The following is a 14106-nucleotide window of genomic DNA, read 5'->3' on the forward strand; positions in this document are numbered from 1 at the left end:
GCACCAGTAAGGGATATTACCAGAAAAGTAAATCACCAGAAGTGTCAGTGAGTTTCCCACCCAATGTAATATCAATTTGTTTAATATCTGAGAATAGCATTTAGGATTTAAGACAAATGCCTGTGAATTCTAAATCAACTTCAAGTCAATACGCCTGGGAAATTAAAAATACTGAGGTATTCATTATGCAAATATTGAACAGAAATGTATAATTCTGTTACAAAGAGAAATGGAACATTATTTTTAGTGAGAGATTTTCAAATATCATTAAGGACTGTCTAGGTTTGCTGGTGTCAGAAATGATAAAAAATCTAAAACTGGTTAATTACAATATATCTTTAAATAATAATATTTTACTAGCATTACGACTTGTGAGAAAGTACTGAAATTAATTTCATTTACTAAATAACTGTTTTTAGAGAACCACACCAAGTGGGATTACTATCTATGAATTGCTAATTAAGACAGTTCTACATGTTGATTTTTGTCAACATCTGAGAAATACAATTTTAAACATTAGATAATGCTGTATGCAATTTACATAGTTTGAGAACTAATATACATTTAATAATACAATATTACTTGGTTAATATACTTAGCTAATATAATATACAATTAGTTAACATATAAGATACTGAGTTAATATAAGTAATAAACCTCACTTAGTTAATATTTATAATGACACACAGCAATATATAAAGTTAATAAAATATAATTAGTGAATTCGTTAATATGCCACTTTTTTTATAAAAAAAATCTTTGACTATTACATTCATATGTTAACCTCCCAAAGCCTATTTGTCCATAATGAGAAGATACCAACCTATTAGAACAGTTGGAAAGTACACCAACATACTTTGCTAATAGACTTTTCCCACATGGCCTAAGTTTTATTTTCTGAATCCAAAGCCATAATAACCCAATGATGCCTGAATTGTTAAATTCACTGCGGGTAAAAGCTCCTTTTAATGAAAATGGTTGAGATACAAAGAGAATGGGAAGCTGCAGTCACCACGCTCTCCGGCAGAAGGCGGCAGCAGCTGAAGAGTCTGACTATCCTTCAGGAGAGTCCTCTGTATGCTGCATATCTACTTTATTACCAGGTCCTCACTTAGGCTTTATTGTTTACTTTTTGATTATAAAATAAACTATGATTATAAAAGTGTAATTGTGTCAAAATCTAAATATTCTTTAATTTTAAAAAGCACCATTTCAAAATAAGAAAGCATCATTTCATAAAATAATTTTGTATTTGATGTTGTAATTTTCTATTCTGTTTAACTGATGAGACAATTTTATTCTAATGCACTCAGTAAAAATTAATGTGGCATTGTAATGTGTTAATATCTGAGTGCATGACCTGCTCATTTTTGTTTTCTTAAATTATGGGCTCATTCATTCTTAACCCAGAAAAAAAAAAAAGGAAAAAAAAATTTATCATCACTCTGTCTAGTTCCAAAATAACTCTCCTAGAATTTTTATACAGATTGTCTGAATATTATAAAAACTGATAGGGTCAATAGTTTTTCCTACCTGGGATCATGACATCATTTATCAAAAAGTAAAACTTACCCCTCAGTAAAGTAATATAATTTTCTATCTTAGATCCTCTACATTTGTATCAGGATTATTTCTAACATAATAAAGAAATAAAATTAAGTAGTGAAATAAAGCCAACAAATTATTTTTATTGTTTATTTTGTGAACAGGATCTCTTTTCCATTATTCTATTTTTTTTACATTATGGAAATCTAGTAACTTCTATATCCTTATTTTAAAATCAATAACCTTACTGAAGTATCTTATTAGTTCCAATGAATTTTCTGTTGTCTCCTAAAACTTTGTGAATGCAGTACATATTAAGGCCTAATTTCTGTGGTAAATACTTGAAATTTATTGTATTTAATCCTTATTTTAGAAACTTTGGAAATAATATATATATGGTCTGAGTTCAATATATGTATTTTTTTTTTGACTAACTGAAAATATGAAAGAAGAGAGATACCTGTGAAAACTGGAAAGAATTATCTGTGTATAAAGTGTTATAATTATCCCTCCTTTATATCATCCATCTCCATACCTTTAACAATCATTTGCTTCTGGTTCTCTTTTCTAGCAGGCAGCCAGTCATCTCCTGCCAAAAATTCATGTCAACATATCCAAAAGCAAAGCTCATCATTTTTCTCCACAGCTGTTAAGTAACCGATTTTTCTCCTATGAATTCCTTTTACATTGTATTTTATCACTTAAAGGGTTTCAGTACATTCTGCATCCTTCATCTTCTCTAAGGGAAAATATAACTCTTAAAAGCAGATACTAATTATTTATAAATGTTTTTAGCTCACAACACATGTAGGCTCTCACTGAACATGGGATGAACTCAACTGAATTCCACCTTCTCACAGATGTGCTGTATCCTGGCCCAGGGGCAGTGAGAGCTGTCATCCCGGCCTGTTGATGACATGTGTCCTTCCCACTCATTTGGTTGCCATGACTATGGCACAGTGAGCCATCCTTCTACTGCTTCCCTCATTGGGACACACCCCTAGAAATAGCAGTTTCAGAATGTGGGTCATTCACAGGACTAGCAGAGGTGCCACCCAGAGGGGCTGATGCGAGGAAGACCAGGATCCCGGATGGGATGAGAGGGCAGTGGAGTCTGGTTGCCACTGATTGAAAATGAAGAAATTGAGAGCGGTTTTTCACCCAAACACAACATCGAGGCAATCCACGTCTACACTGCCTATGACATTTGCCTCTTTAATAATAAAGATAATCCTGCAAATGATAAACTGTCCCTAAAATAGCCTGTGGTGTAGGAAAGTTACAGCGTTCAAGGTTTCTACCTGCATGGGATCAGGTCCTCTTTAACACAGTTGTTAGTTCCTTTAAAGACCAGTAAACTAGGTTCTACCAAGATGTCGGATTCCTAGTAACAGTCATACATCAGGTAGTTTAACTTACTATCAAAAGCCTCAAGAGAGGTAAATCCATGTATATTATTTTGGTGGCCCTTCATCCCAAAACATTTTTTCAGTGAAAACACACGCCCTTCTGGGTACATCACCCAGATGCTTACGTCAAATTCGTTCAGAGCCGCAGCCAGCTCCCCGATGCCCGTGTGGCCTTTGGCTTCGTCGGTGGGCGAGGTAGCTTGAGCAGCATTGGAGATGCCGGCAATGGCCTCCTGCACTTGTTTGAACACGTAATCTCGGTTGGCTCTGGTGGCGGCAACATCTGGGTGGCGGAGAAAGGCTTGGGAGGCTGTGTACAGCATTGTGGCGTTCTTCTTTAGAGCCCCTCGGGCAGCTGCCATCTCATCCCGACAATGAGGGTCCTTCAGCTCCTGTGTGTGCAAAACACAAACCCGTCACTTCCATGAAGCTTGCCATGGAAGTATCTGTAATAGAGCTTAAAGTCACAGACATCTAGGACCACTGAATTTTAGAAACCATCTCCTCTCTCTTCTCTCTAGCTTCCAAGACTTTGCACGTACTGTTCTTTCTATGTGAAATATCTGAGCATTCCTCTTCCACCCTATCCTTTCCCATGATGGGGCCCATCCTCTGAGAACCTACTCTCCATCCAACTCTCTAAGCTACATCCCCTTCTATCTGCTCCCACAAGACCCTCTTCCCTCCTATCATTAACACTCATCAATGCTTTATTGTATTTACTTATTTAAGTATATGTCTTTCTCCTAAACTGTAGGTCTAATGACAGCAGAGAGCCCTAGCTATCTTGCTCAGTGGTTCTTTAGGCAACAGCACAGTATCTGGCCCATGAAATGCATTCAATAAATATTGCTGCAAGAATGTAAAAACTGAGCCACCAACAAGGTAAATGGCTTGAATGGATCAGAGTTAGTTATCAGCAGATGGTAAACCCAAACTTCAGTTTTCTGTTACTGTGCCTGACTCCACATTGAATTACAATCACAAACATGGGAAATTGAACGCCTCTGATTTTGCTTAGTGCATCTCTGTCACTTCATTATCATTTTCAGAATAGGGTTCATTTTTTTCAAAACTACTTTTGATGGCAGATCACTCATTTGAGTTTAGGGAATAATAAAAACATAGATCAAAGATGATTTGCTTTCTTAGTTTTGGATGTCAAAATAGTACCGCTGGAGAGTCTCTTTATTTTCAGCTTAAAAGGGTATTGTTAAGAAAATGTTCACAGCATTTTTGGAAATGTTAAAGGCAGTACTGTTCTCTGAAAGCCATGTAGGACTGCCAGCTGAGTACCTCTGGGAGAAAATTTCTCTAGCTTCAAAATTTATCATTAGAGGGTATTTGAACCACTGGGGTTCTATTCCTATTTGCTCACTTGGTACATGATAGATGGATGACCTGGAAACAGTGAATTACATCTCTCTTCCATGGGTCAAAATAATTCTGAGACAAGCACATTATATTTGATATCTAAGATTGTCAAGACAAACTGACATTAAGTAGTAAATAACTAACTGAGCCATCTATCCCCCTTTGCTTAAGCACTAACAGATCTATGCCAGCCAACACAATTTCTAAATTGGGATGACTTATTTTTAGCCCTAAAGATCAACACAGATAAATGGGGAACCAACATGTGAGGGTATCCTCTAAACTGGTCAATAATCTAGGCGGTGCAGGTAGAAGTTTCCTCCCAACTAGTCATGAAGGGTCTTATTAACCTCCAGAACACCTGGTCCAGAAATCTTAGATTCCATTCTGGGATATATCTATACTAAAAAAAAAATCTAAATATGAAAGTGAGAAATAGGGGGTGGGAAATTCTTTCCATAAAGATATTTTTAGAAACATTTTTAATCACATAAAAAAACCTGTAAACAATGTAAATGCTGATTTATGAAGAATTGGTTAAGTAGACTATTGAAGTTTTCATTTGATGGACTCTTTATGTGGATATTAAAAGAAGTTTCCATAAAAATAATAAAATGGGTAATATTTATAAGATAAATAAAGAAGAACATTTTACGCCTATTTGTATGCACAGTATGATTGTAAATATGTTACAATATGAAGATAAACAACTGAAAAGCAATATACCAAAATATTAGCACAACGTTTCTGTGGCTGGTAGAGTGTTATACAATTTTTTTTCTTCTTTTAATTCTACTTTTTTTCCTAAATTTTCTTGAAAGAGTGTGAAATAGCAATAGTTAAAACAAGATTAATGAGATAAAAATAAATTATATTTATGGGCATTCTCAGATGAATATCTCATATATTACTGTGGATTTTAATACCAGCTACATGCTGATGACTTGTTTCCATCTCCAACCCACATCTCTCTCCTTTTGACATTTCTACATGGATCTTACAAGCATCTCAAAATCAATGTATCTAAGTATGAAATCTTGATCTCTAAACCTCACTGATCCCTTTCCAATCTTCACCCATCTCAGTAAATTCCTCACCGCCTACCCATTTGCTCAAACAGAACCTCAGATGTGAACTGGTTGCTTTCACTCCCTAACCTCCCACAGCCAATTCCACAGCAGGTCCTGAGTGTTCTATTTTCAAAATAAACGTGGACTCCCTATGCTTTTCTCCACCGGTACTGCTGCCAAGCTATCTGAGACCACCACTGAGGCAGAAAAGACACAGCCGGGACCCAGGACAGCTTCCTCATGCACAGGCATTAGTCAGAAGGCAAAGCTACCTCCTTGTTTTGCCCTTACTGAGGTCATGATGCATGGAGGAATGGCATCTAAAACAGAAACTTTGTAGCATCTGAGCAAGAAACTCTGACCATGAAAAACCATGGAGTATGTGCAATAAAAATGCACAGTTTGCTGATGGCCCTATAGGACCTTCCACATGTGGCACTCAACTAGTAAGGGACAATTGAAGGGAAAACAGCTCCTCGAGCGCATGTAGGGTGGCTTCAGGAGACAAATGCGCAGGACCAGAAGCTGATGCAACCTGGTGCAATCCAGGCCACACCTCAGCCCCCTGTTCAAAGAATATTCCACCCCCTAATCAAAAAGACCCCCACCCATTCAAAGTGCTAAAAATAAGACAGAAAGAGGATCAACAACCCTGGGTGGCACCCTTCACTCTAGAGGATGCCCACACTCTTCTCTGAGTGTGTAACTTTTGCTTCTGTCCTGAATAAACTGTGTCTTTGTTCTCTTTGATCCTCAGACTCCGTGTGTGTATTTATTTTTTTCCTCTGTGTTTTGTGTTCCTCACCAAATTCTTTTGGATGAGTTGAACGAGAGCCTGGACTTTTGATAAAGATTTTCCAGAATCACCAGCATCGCTCACCTAGATGACTTCAGTCCCCTCCCAACTACAACTAGTCTCTCCTCTTCCATGTTACCCCCTCTTTGCAATGTACCTAGAGTAACATTAAACTGTAAATCTGAGACTTTGATACCAAACTCTGAACTATTCAACTACTACCCATTCACTTACAATAAAATCCAAACACTCTGCAAGACTCTGAGTGTCCTGGCACCCACCATTCTCCCCAGCCTCCCCCTTGGTTCACTGAAATCAAGATTCAATGTATTTTTTTTTTTCAGGTGTTTAAACAAACTAAGTGGGTTTTGGGCCTCAAACCTGTGCTTTAGAGTAACTTAGCTCCTAACCACATTACACTGTGGGCTACCACACAAGATTCCACTTGAACAAAGCATTCTGCTGATAACAAAATACGTAAAAGTAATCGCCTGAACTAAAATCATGACTGTGTGCCCACCACAAAGGACACTGGAAGCTCTTTAGGGAAGGGACTAGATCTTGGTCAAGTTTGTAATATGGGTGTCACTTCAGTCTGGCACAGATGAACACTCAACAAATGTTCACTAGAATTCTCCTGTTGGTCACAGAGAGCCTTAGAAAAAGTCCCTAGGAAGTGCCCAAAATGTCGAAGAATCCTAGGAGTAGTCAAGAAGATGGGTGAATAGGATTTTAACTAACCTCTCCACATTTAAAGATGTTTTTTCTAAGAAGAAAGAAAAAGACACACTCTTTGGAAACAAAATTCTAATGGTACCTACTGAACAAATAGAGCAGGCTAAATGGAGAGTGTCATCTTGAGACAAAAGGGAGGCAAAGAAAACCCCAGGTCAACCACCTTCACCAAAGTGACTCGCTACCTGTGCTCTCCCTCCCCTGTCCATTCCCTTCTCTCTCTCTCTTTCTCTGTCTTTTCTCTAGTTTTCTTCGTGTTTACTTAATCTCTTTGATAAAAGTTTCACTGTACATACTACACACTTGGGGTGTGTATATGCACGGTGCTGTCCACAGGGCTGGGAGATAAAAAGTGAGGGCTAAGGACAGTGCCCAGGGAGTGGCCACAGCATCACACCACAGTTTGATATTCTTTATATTTCAATCGGGATCTTTTCCAAGTGTGAACAAAAGGTTAGAGTGTGGTCAGACATAGAGAACAGGCTTGTGGTCGTGAAGGGGGAGGGTGGTGGGGGAGTGAGGGACTGGGAGTTTGGGGTTAGCAGATGCAAACAATTACACATGGAGTGCATAACAACAGGGTCTTGCTGTATAGCACAGGGAACTATGTTCAGTATCCTGAGATAAACCATGATGGAAAAGAATATTTAAAAATGTATATATCAATATATGTATAACTGAATCACTTTGCTGTACAGCCAAAATTAACACAGCATTGTAAATCAACTATACTTCCATAAAAAAATAAATATAAAAGTCAAAAAAAAAAGAAAGGTTAGGGTGTGGTAGAGCTGGCGTGGTGGTTCCCACCAGTGAAGCAGGTGGCCTGTGACCTACTGTAAGCATGCAGGGGCCCGAGAGTACCCAGGGAGTACCACCACTGTACAGTAGGGCCAGAACGGGCTTGAGTAGGAAGATGCCTTTGTGATCACAGGTTCCTAAGGTATCTGGTGATCTGACAGCCAGCAGATGCAGCTGATCCACTGTCCGGGCCTACAAAACTACAAGGTTACTTAAACTCACTCACTTTCTCCCCTAGATTTCCAAAATCTTTCCCACCTGTTGTCTTCTTGCAGCTACATAGTTAAGTTTCACCATCTCTTTTCCAAATTCTTTAAAGCGATTTGCAAGGTCTTGCTCATTTGTAGCATTTTTGACAGCTTCCAAGGCCTCCTCCACCTGAAACGATAAAAAAAAAAAAATCCAATATATTTATAACTGGATAGTATTGCAATATTATTAAACATGCTAGAAATGCTAGTTTGTTAAAAAGAAAACATTTATGCATTAACATTTAAATAAAATAATGGGAAAAAGTACCCCAAGAAGCATTTATAATCAGAATAAATATTTGTTCAACATTTATATACTTTGTATATAAAAGATAATAATTGCTGAACTCCTGAAGCATATAAAATACTACATTGATTGTATTTTGAGCTATGGTTTTGATAAGGGATATGGACTTTTAATTTCAAGTAGAAAAATAAAGGAAAATATACTTAAGAAATATGGAATTGAAAAACAAACTTTAGAAATCTTCAGAGGAGGAAATGTTTTGAAAACAAAAACTTGAGGAACTCCTGGGCTGCAAAAAGTTTGAGATAGCTTAAATCTGCAACCAATCTTCTTGGCATCACCTCTAAATCTGGGACTAAAGGGATTGTAATTTTAAGCTGAGTTTACACCTTGCCATCCAATAGAAGAGAAAATATTGAGCCTCGAGAAGTAATTGAATTTGAAGTTTTGTTGCCATGTAAGGTGGCATCAACTAGGGTGAACAGAATAACGATCAGTGGAAATAGCCAAGAACATAATCGTGAGTGAATAAGGCACAAGACAGAACTATGTTTGCAAAATCAAAAGTTCTTAGTTTTGAAGGGAGTCTGGTAGAGAGGTCTCAACTAGTATAGGCTTCTGAGAGTGGCAGTAGAAAAAGAGAAATGGTAGCTGTGAAAGAGTAATGAGAAATACAGAGAATGTATGGGTCTACTGCAGAATTCCAACTGGCTCTTGTAGTTTAGACCAAATCAAAGGACAATATACAGACAGTTCATTGTTTGACAATGCGGAAATCCAAATGACCATTAAAATGGCTAGAAAAAGTCATAGATTAACATAGTACTATGGAGATACACCTTTGTTTAACTTGACACAATCACAAAGGTGGCTAATCCAACTTCCTCACCAATTTCCACTGAGTGCAGGAAGAGAGTAGTGTATATAAACCAGTGATAATGGATATCATCAAATCTTTTCCTCCATAGATATGACAGTACCATTAAATTTACTAAATAGGCTAACATTTCATTAAGGAAAGAGTTGCAGCAAGCAACGGAAGTTATTTAGAATGATGGTGATGGGGGTTCAATCTAGACTCCAGATAAAATTAGGTTTCCATTCTCATCTTTCATGGAAGATAGAAGATCTTTCTTTCGTACCTATTTGCATTGTTCCTGAATGATTGTGAAGAGGAAAGGCTACGTCTTGCTCTTGGAAAGTCTGCAGGTGACAGGGACCTGGGAGGAGTGGAAGGACACAGATGGCAGGCTGTGTGATGGCTCTGAGAAGAAGAGTGGTGCTCATGGGGGAGGTGTTATAAGGGGAGGTTTGGGGGACTCTGTGTGCTGGATTGGGAAGTCACTTCCAACAAGCTGATAAAGGGGGCCCTTAGAAGCAGCTGCCACATCCTTCCTTGTAATAAATGCCCTCCTGACCTTGGACCCTACAGATAGTTATTCTCCTCCCATGGCCGGCCTGGGCTGACGAACACCAAAGTGAGAACCCTCAGCTCTGGCAGGTCTTCCTGTCCTTAATACTGGAACCTGAGTTCTGGGGATGGGGATAGCTGAAAAGGGTGAACTTCTAGACAGGATATTAAAATTTCCTCCCTATTTGGTGGATTTAGAAATTATTTTCAGAGCTTGTCCCTTAAAACTCTTAAAATCTTGAGTCTTCTCAGAGTTTGTCTGAAATAGCCCTTACCCCCAATTCCAAAGCAAGCCTACTTGTCACTATTATTTAGTCGACAGCTCTGTCAAATTGTTTGAGACAGACTCTTTAAATCAGTCTCCAGGAATTCCCTGGTGGTCCAGTGGTTAAGACTCCATGCTCCCAATGCAGCGGGCATAGGTTTGATCCCTGGTTGGGGAACTAAGACCCCACATGCTGCACAGCGTGGCCAAAGACAATAATTTAATTACATCAGATCAATCTCCAATTTTCCTGACTGAAACTGCACTTACTTATTTTAATGTAAAAAAGTAGTCTGAGAATTCATACTTCTTAAGTATGAATACTTATTAAGCACCTACGAGGAGCTAGGCAGGCATACGGGGATGGGGACAGCGGGAACAGAAGAGTCTGATTCCCCTCCTGGACCGTGTGACCCTGTTCTCCTGTCCACAGTCACTGCCCATACCAGTGCTACAAATCATTGTTACGATCATTTCCGTTTGGACAGACTGACCTCATTCCAGGGTCCTTCAGTTGATATCCAGTTGATTGGATTTTAAGTGACACGAATGAAACTAATAAGTCATACAAAGCTTTCTTGTTAGGATCTGGATTTATAGCTAAATTTAAAAGATGTTATCTTGGAAATAGGAGTTGGCCAAGTAAATGAATGAATGAAGACAAGATTCTATATTTAACTACTTTACTTGTTGAGCCATATACTCTGGTTTGACCATGGATAGCTCAGCAACATCATACTTTATCTTTCTGCCTCCTAAAGATAAGCTGGCCTTCTTGATTAAATTTTCTGTTTCCTTGTTCAAAAGTGAAGAAAATGATTTCATCAGATAGCAAGAATGATTAAATGCTAGCATCATTTATTTATAAAGTGCCATGCTTTATAAAGTACAATAATACAGCTTGATACATTTCCAAAGTTACTTTCAGCTTGTACAAGAAAAATGACAATAGCCAGTGTCCCTGACTACTTATGATGTAGCAGACATTGGTCCAAATGTTTTACATATATCTAATTTAGTCCTCCAAAACAGCTCTTTGAAGCTGATAGTTTTCTTGTTTCTTCTTTACAGAGGAAAGACTGCAGCCCGAGGGGTGACAGAGCCAGCCTGAGAGGTCTCACAGCAAGAGAGTGCAGGAACCAGGGTGTGAGCCCAGATAGTTTGCTCCAGAGCTCATACTTTTAACTCCTGGGCTGTGCTGCCTCAGTTTCCTAAAAAGGATGGTTTTGTAAAGCTGCTGGAGTCCAGTTTGGATTGTACTGATCAGCTGATAATGAAGATTCATTAAGAGTCCTGCCCCATGTGATCAGTCTCCAGGTTCTAGTGATTCCACCTCCTAATTTCTCTAAAATCTACCCCTTCACAGTACATACTGCCACTGCCTTCACTCAGCTTTCCTTTCATTCACTGGCCTGGATCATTTTAATCATCTCTCAATCTGTCTTTCTGCTTCGGCTCACCTCTCTTCTAATTCCTTCTCCATATTGCTACCAAAATTATTTGGCTAAATCACGAAGCTGATTCTAATGCTTAGGACTACTCAGCAGTTCCCCATAATCTATACAGAGTCTAAACAAATGGGTAGAGTCCAAACTAATTATCATGATAACCGAGACACTCCACACCCTGTATCTCTCTAACTCTGTGACTGCCCTTCCCAACCTCACCCTGTCTGCTCCAACAACAGAATCAATCAACCAGATTACTGTGGACGCTCCAAGTCCCTCCCTCACTCTCATGCCTTTGTTCTTTCCTCCGTCTGTGAAGCTCTCAGTAGGTGAAATCTTTTGTCCCACCTGGATCCATCTCCCTTCTTATGGCAAGAGCATCCCAGTTGGGAGCAGTGAATCACTCTCTCCTTAGGCTGGTTATCAAATCTAAATTTCATACTTTCTGCCTGCTCTGTGAACACGTAGCTGGGCCCTTTACATCTTATTCCTATGTTAAGATCTTATTCCTATGTTAAGCTTTGTAGGGAGAGAGTGTTTGACAGGCAACAAAGGAGGAAGGGGTTTTGTTTCCTGGTCCTGGAGCGCTCCCTGGACAGGCTCGGCAGCAGGGGTAGTTCCTCCAACACCAGGTGGCCCCTATGGGTGATACTGTAGTGGAATGCCTCTAGTGAGACATGTCTCCACACACAGTTTTCCTTGACACCCTAAAGGGCAGAGTTCTAGCAAGTTCCGTTGGCTTGTGTGGTACTTCAGTGGCCTCTCTGTCATCCAGTGACCTAGGAACATCTGGATCTTGGCCCTGCTTTGGGGTGGGCTCTCCCTAGAGTGCTCTATCTCAGTCCTGGAGGGAGTGGCTGCTCCTTCCTTAGAGTTCTCTTTAAGTCTTCCTAGACAATTCCTTGTTACTCTAATCTATTAGCACTAATAATTCTTTTTTTAATTAATTAATTAATTTATTAATTTATTTATTTATTTATGGCTGCGTTGGGTCTTCGTTTCTGTGCGAGGGCTTTCTCTAGTTGCTGCGAGCGGGGCCACTCTTCATCGCGGTGCGTGGCCTCTCACTATCACGGTCTCTCTTGTTGTGGAGCACAGGCTCCAGACGCGCAGGCTCAGTAGTTGTGGCTCACAGACCCAGTTGCTCCGCGGCATGTGGGATCTTCCCAGACCAGGGCTTGAACCCGTGTCCCCTGCATTGGCAGGCGGATTCTCAACCACTGCACCAACAGGGAAGCCCCTAATAATTCTTTATATTAAGCTTTCCCTGCTCAAATTACTGTGTAGTTTTGCTCTCACTACTGGACAGGATGATACCTTCCCCACTCTTCTGATGGGGCCAACCTCTTTCCAATCACCCTCAACTCTCAGCCCCCAGCTTCAGGCTTGGGCTTGTGACTCCAGCCTGTTCAATCTGTGGTTGAACAATTAGTTCAGGAAAAGGTAAATCTCATTCAGTTCACTGAGCCCCAGTCCTAACACCTCCCTCTCCCAATCACATCACCCTTCTTCACATTATCCCAAATCACCCAACAATACCTTTGGTTGAACTGATCCCATCCTTGGCTTGGGGGGTGATGAGGGAGAGGAACAGTGCTGACCAAACTAAGAAATCAGCACATCCCACGCCCCCTCTAAATAATTAACTCAGAGATGTATACCTGATTTAGAAGCCAAAATGACTAACAAAATTGTAAAACTTTTATTTGAGCTGCCTGGGAAGAGAATTTCCTCTTTTTTGCTAACTATAGTCTGGAAGCATGTAATCTTGAGAATATTTTGTAGCTACCTTGAGATTTTGAGAAAAGGGCCTACAGAGAAGAGTGTCCTTAGTGAGGAAAAAGAGATAGAAACCTGGTCCTTGTCACATGTTTGTACCTTGATCAAGCTTTGCCTGAAGCTACCTGCCTCTGGAATTTTAGTTTGGTGAGCCAATATATTCCCTTTTGGAAAGGCCAACTTGAGTTGGGTTTCTTTTATTTAAAATGGAAAACATCCTAATTATTATGTTTTCCTTCCAGGTGAGACCATAGCAATATGCGCAATTTTCACAACATGTACTGCACTCTTTCTTAATGTCTCCCCCACTACCAGCCTATACAGTTGCGAAGGCAGGAGTTGAGTCTTATTTACCTTTGAAGTCATATATCTTGGCACAATGTCTTATACATAGTAGGCATCCAATAAGTATCTCTTGAAAGGATAACTGAATAAATAAATAAATTCCAAATAAACCAGCTGAAGTTAATGCCATGACAGCTCTGATGAAAAACATGTGCTAAGAACCTGGGCAGTAACATCTACCTTTATAATCAGAGACAAGGATATTTTATACCTTGATTATGTGCAGCAGAAATTAACAAAATATTGTAAATCAACTATACTTCAATAATTTTTTTTTAAAAAAGAGCCACATCAGAGTTGCAGGACAAAACAGCAGACTACTGAGAAATAATGTTACTGGGGACTCACTAAGACCATTCAATGCTAATGTCACAAAAATCACAGGTAATATTAAACTCACCCACCAACAATGGGGCAGAAGCGTTAGATTTGTCCCCTGGTAGTCTCGAAGATAATTTGAATTTTCTGAGAAGTTGACTAAATGGTTGTGTTTTCTCATTTTGTTATTGACTTTCTAGGGAGAAATTCTGAGATAATCGGGAACATCATTATTCCAGGACTCAGCCTGAGTACAGAAAAAAGTGATTGTTTCCTCTGACACACACATGGCTAGGTGAGTTTGTGTGTAAT

At 39.3% G+C, this 14106-nt stretch overlaps 1 protein-coding gene across 4 annotated transcripts in view; it reads right to left on the reverse strand.

Annotated features, from left to right (window-relative positions):
- The window catches only part of CTNNA2 (catenin alpha 2), a 1204911-nt gene that overhangs the window by 806613 nt on the left and 384192 nt on the right, over positions 1-14106 (reverse strand). For all 4 annotated transcript variants that reach the window (XM_007193016.2, XM_057558785.1, XM_007193017.2 and 1 more), the window contains exons 5-6: positions 7989-8108; positions 3080-3346 (exon numbers count right to left, since the gene is read on the reverse strand). In XM_007193016.2, coding sequence (XP_007193078.1) covers positions 3080-3346; positions 7989-8108 — 387 coding nt within the window. The remainder of the gene's footprint in view (positions 1-3079; positions 3347-7988; positions 8109-14106) is intronic.

This window comes from Balaenoptera acutorostrata, chromosome 12 (assembly GCF_949987535.1).
Source record: "Balaenoptera acutorostrata chromosome 12, mBalAcu1.1, whole genome shotgun sequence".
NCBI lineage: Eukaryota > Metazoa > Chordata > Mammalia > Artiodactyla > Balaenopteridae > Balaenoptera > Balaenoptera acutorostrata.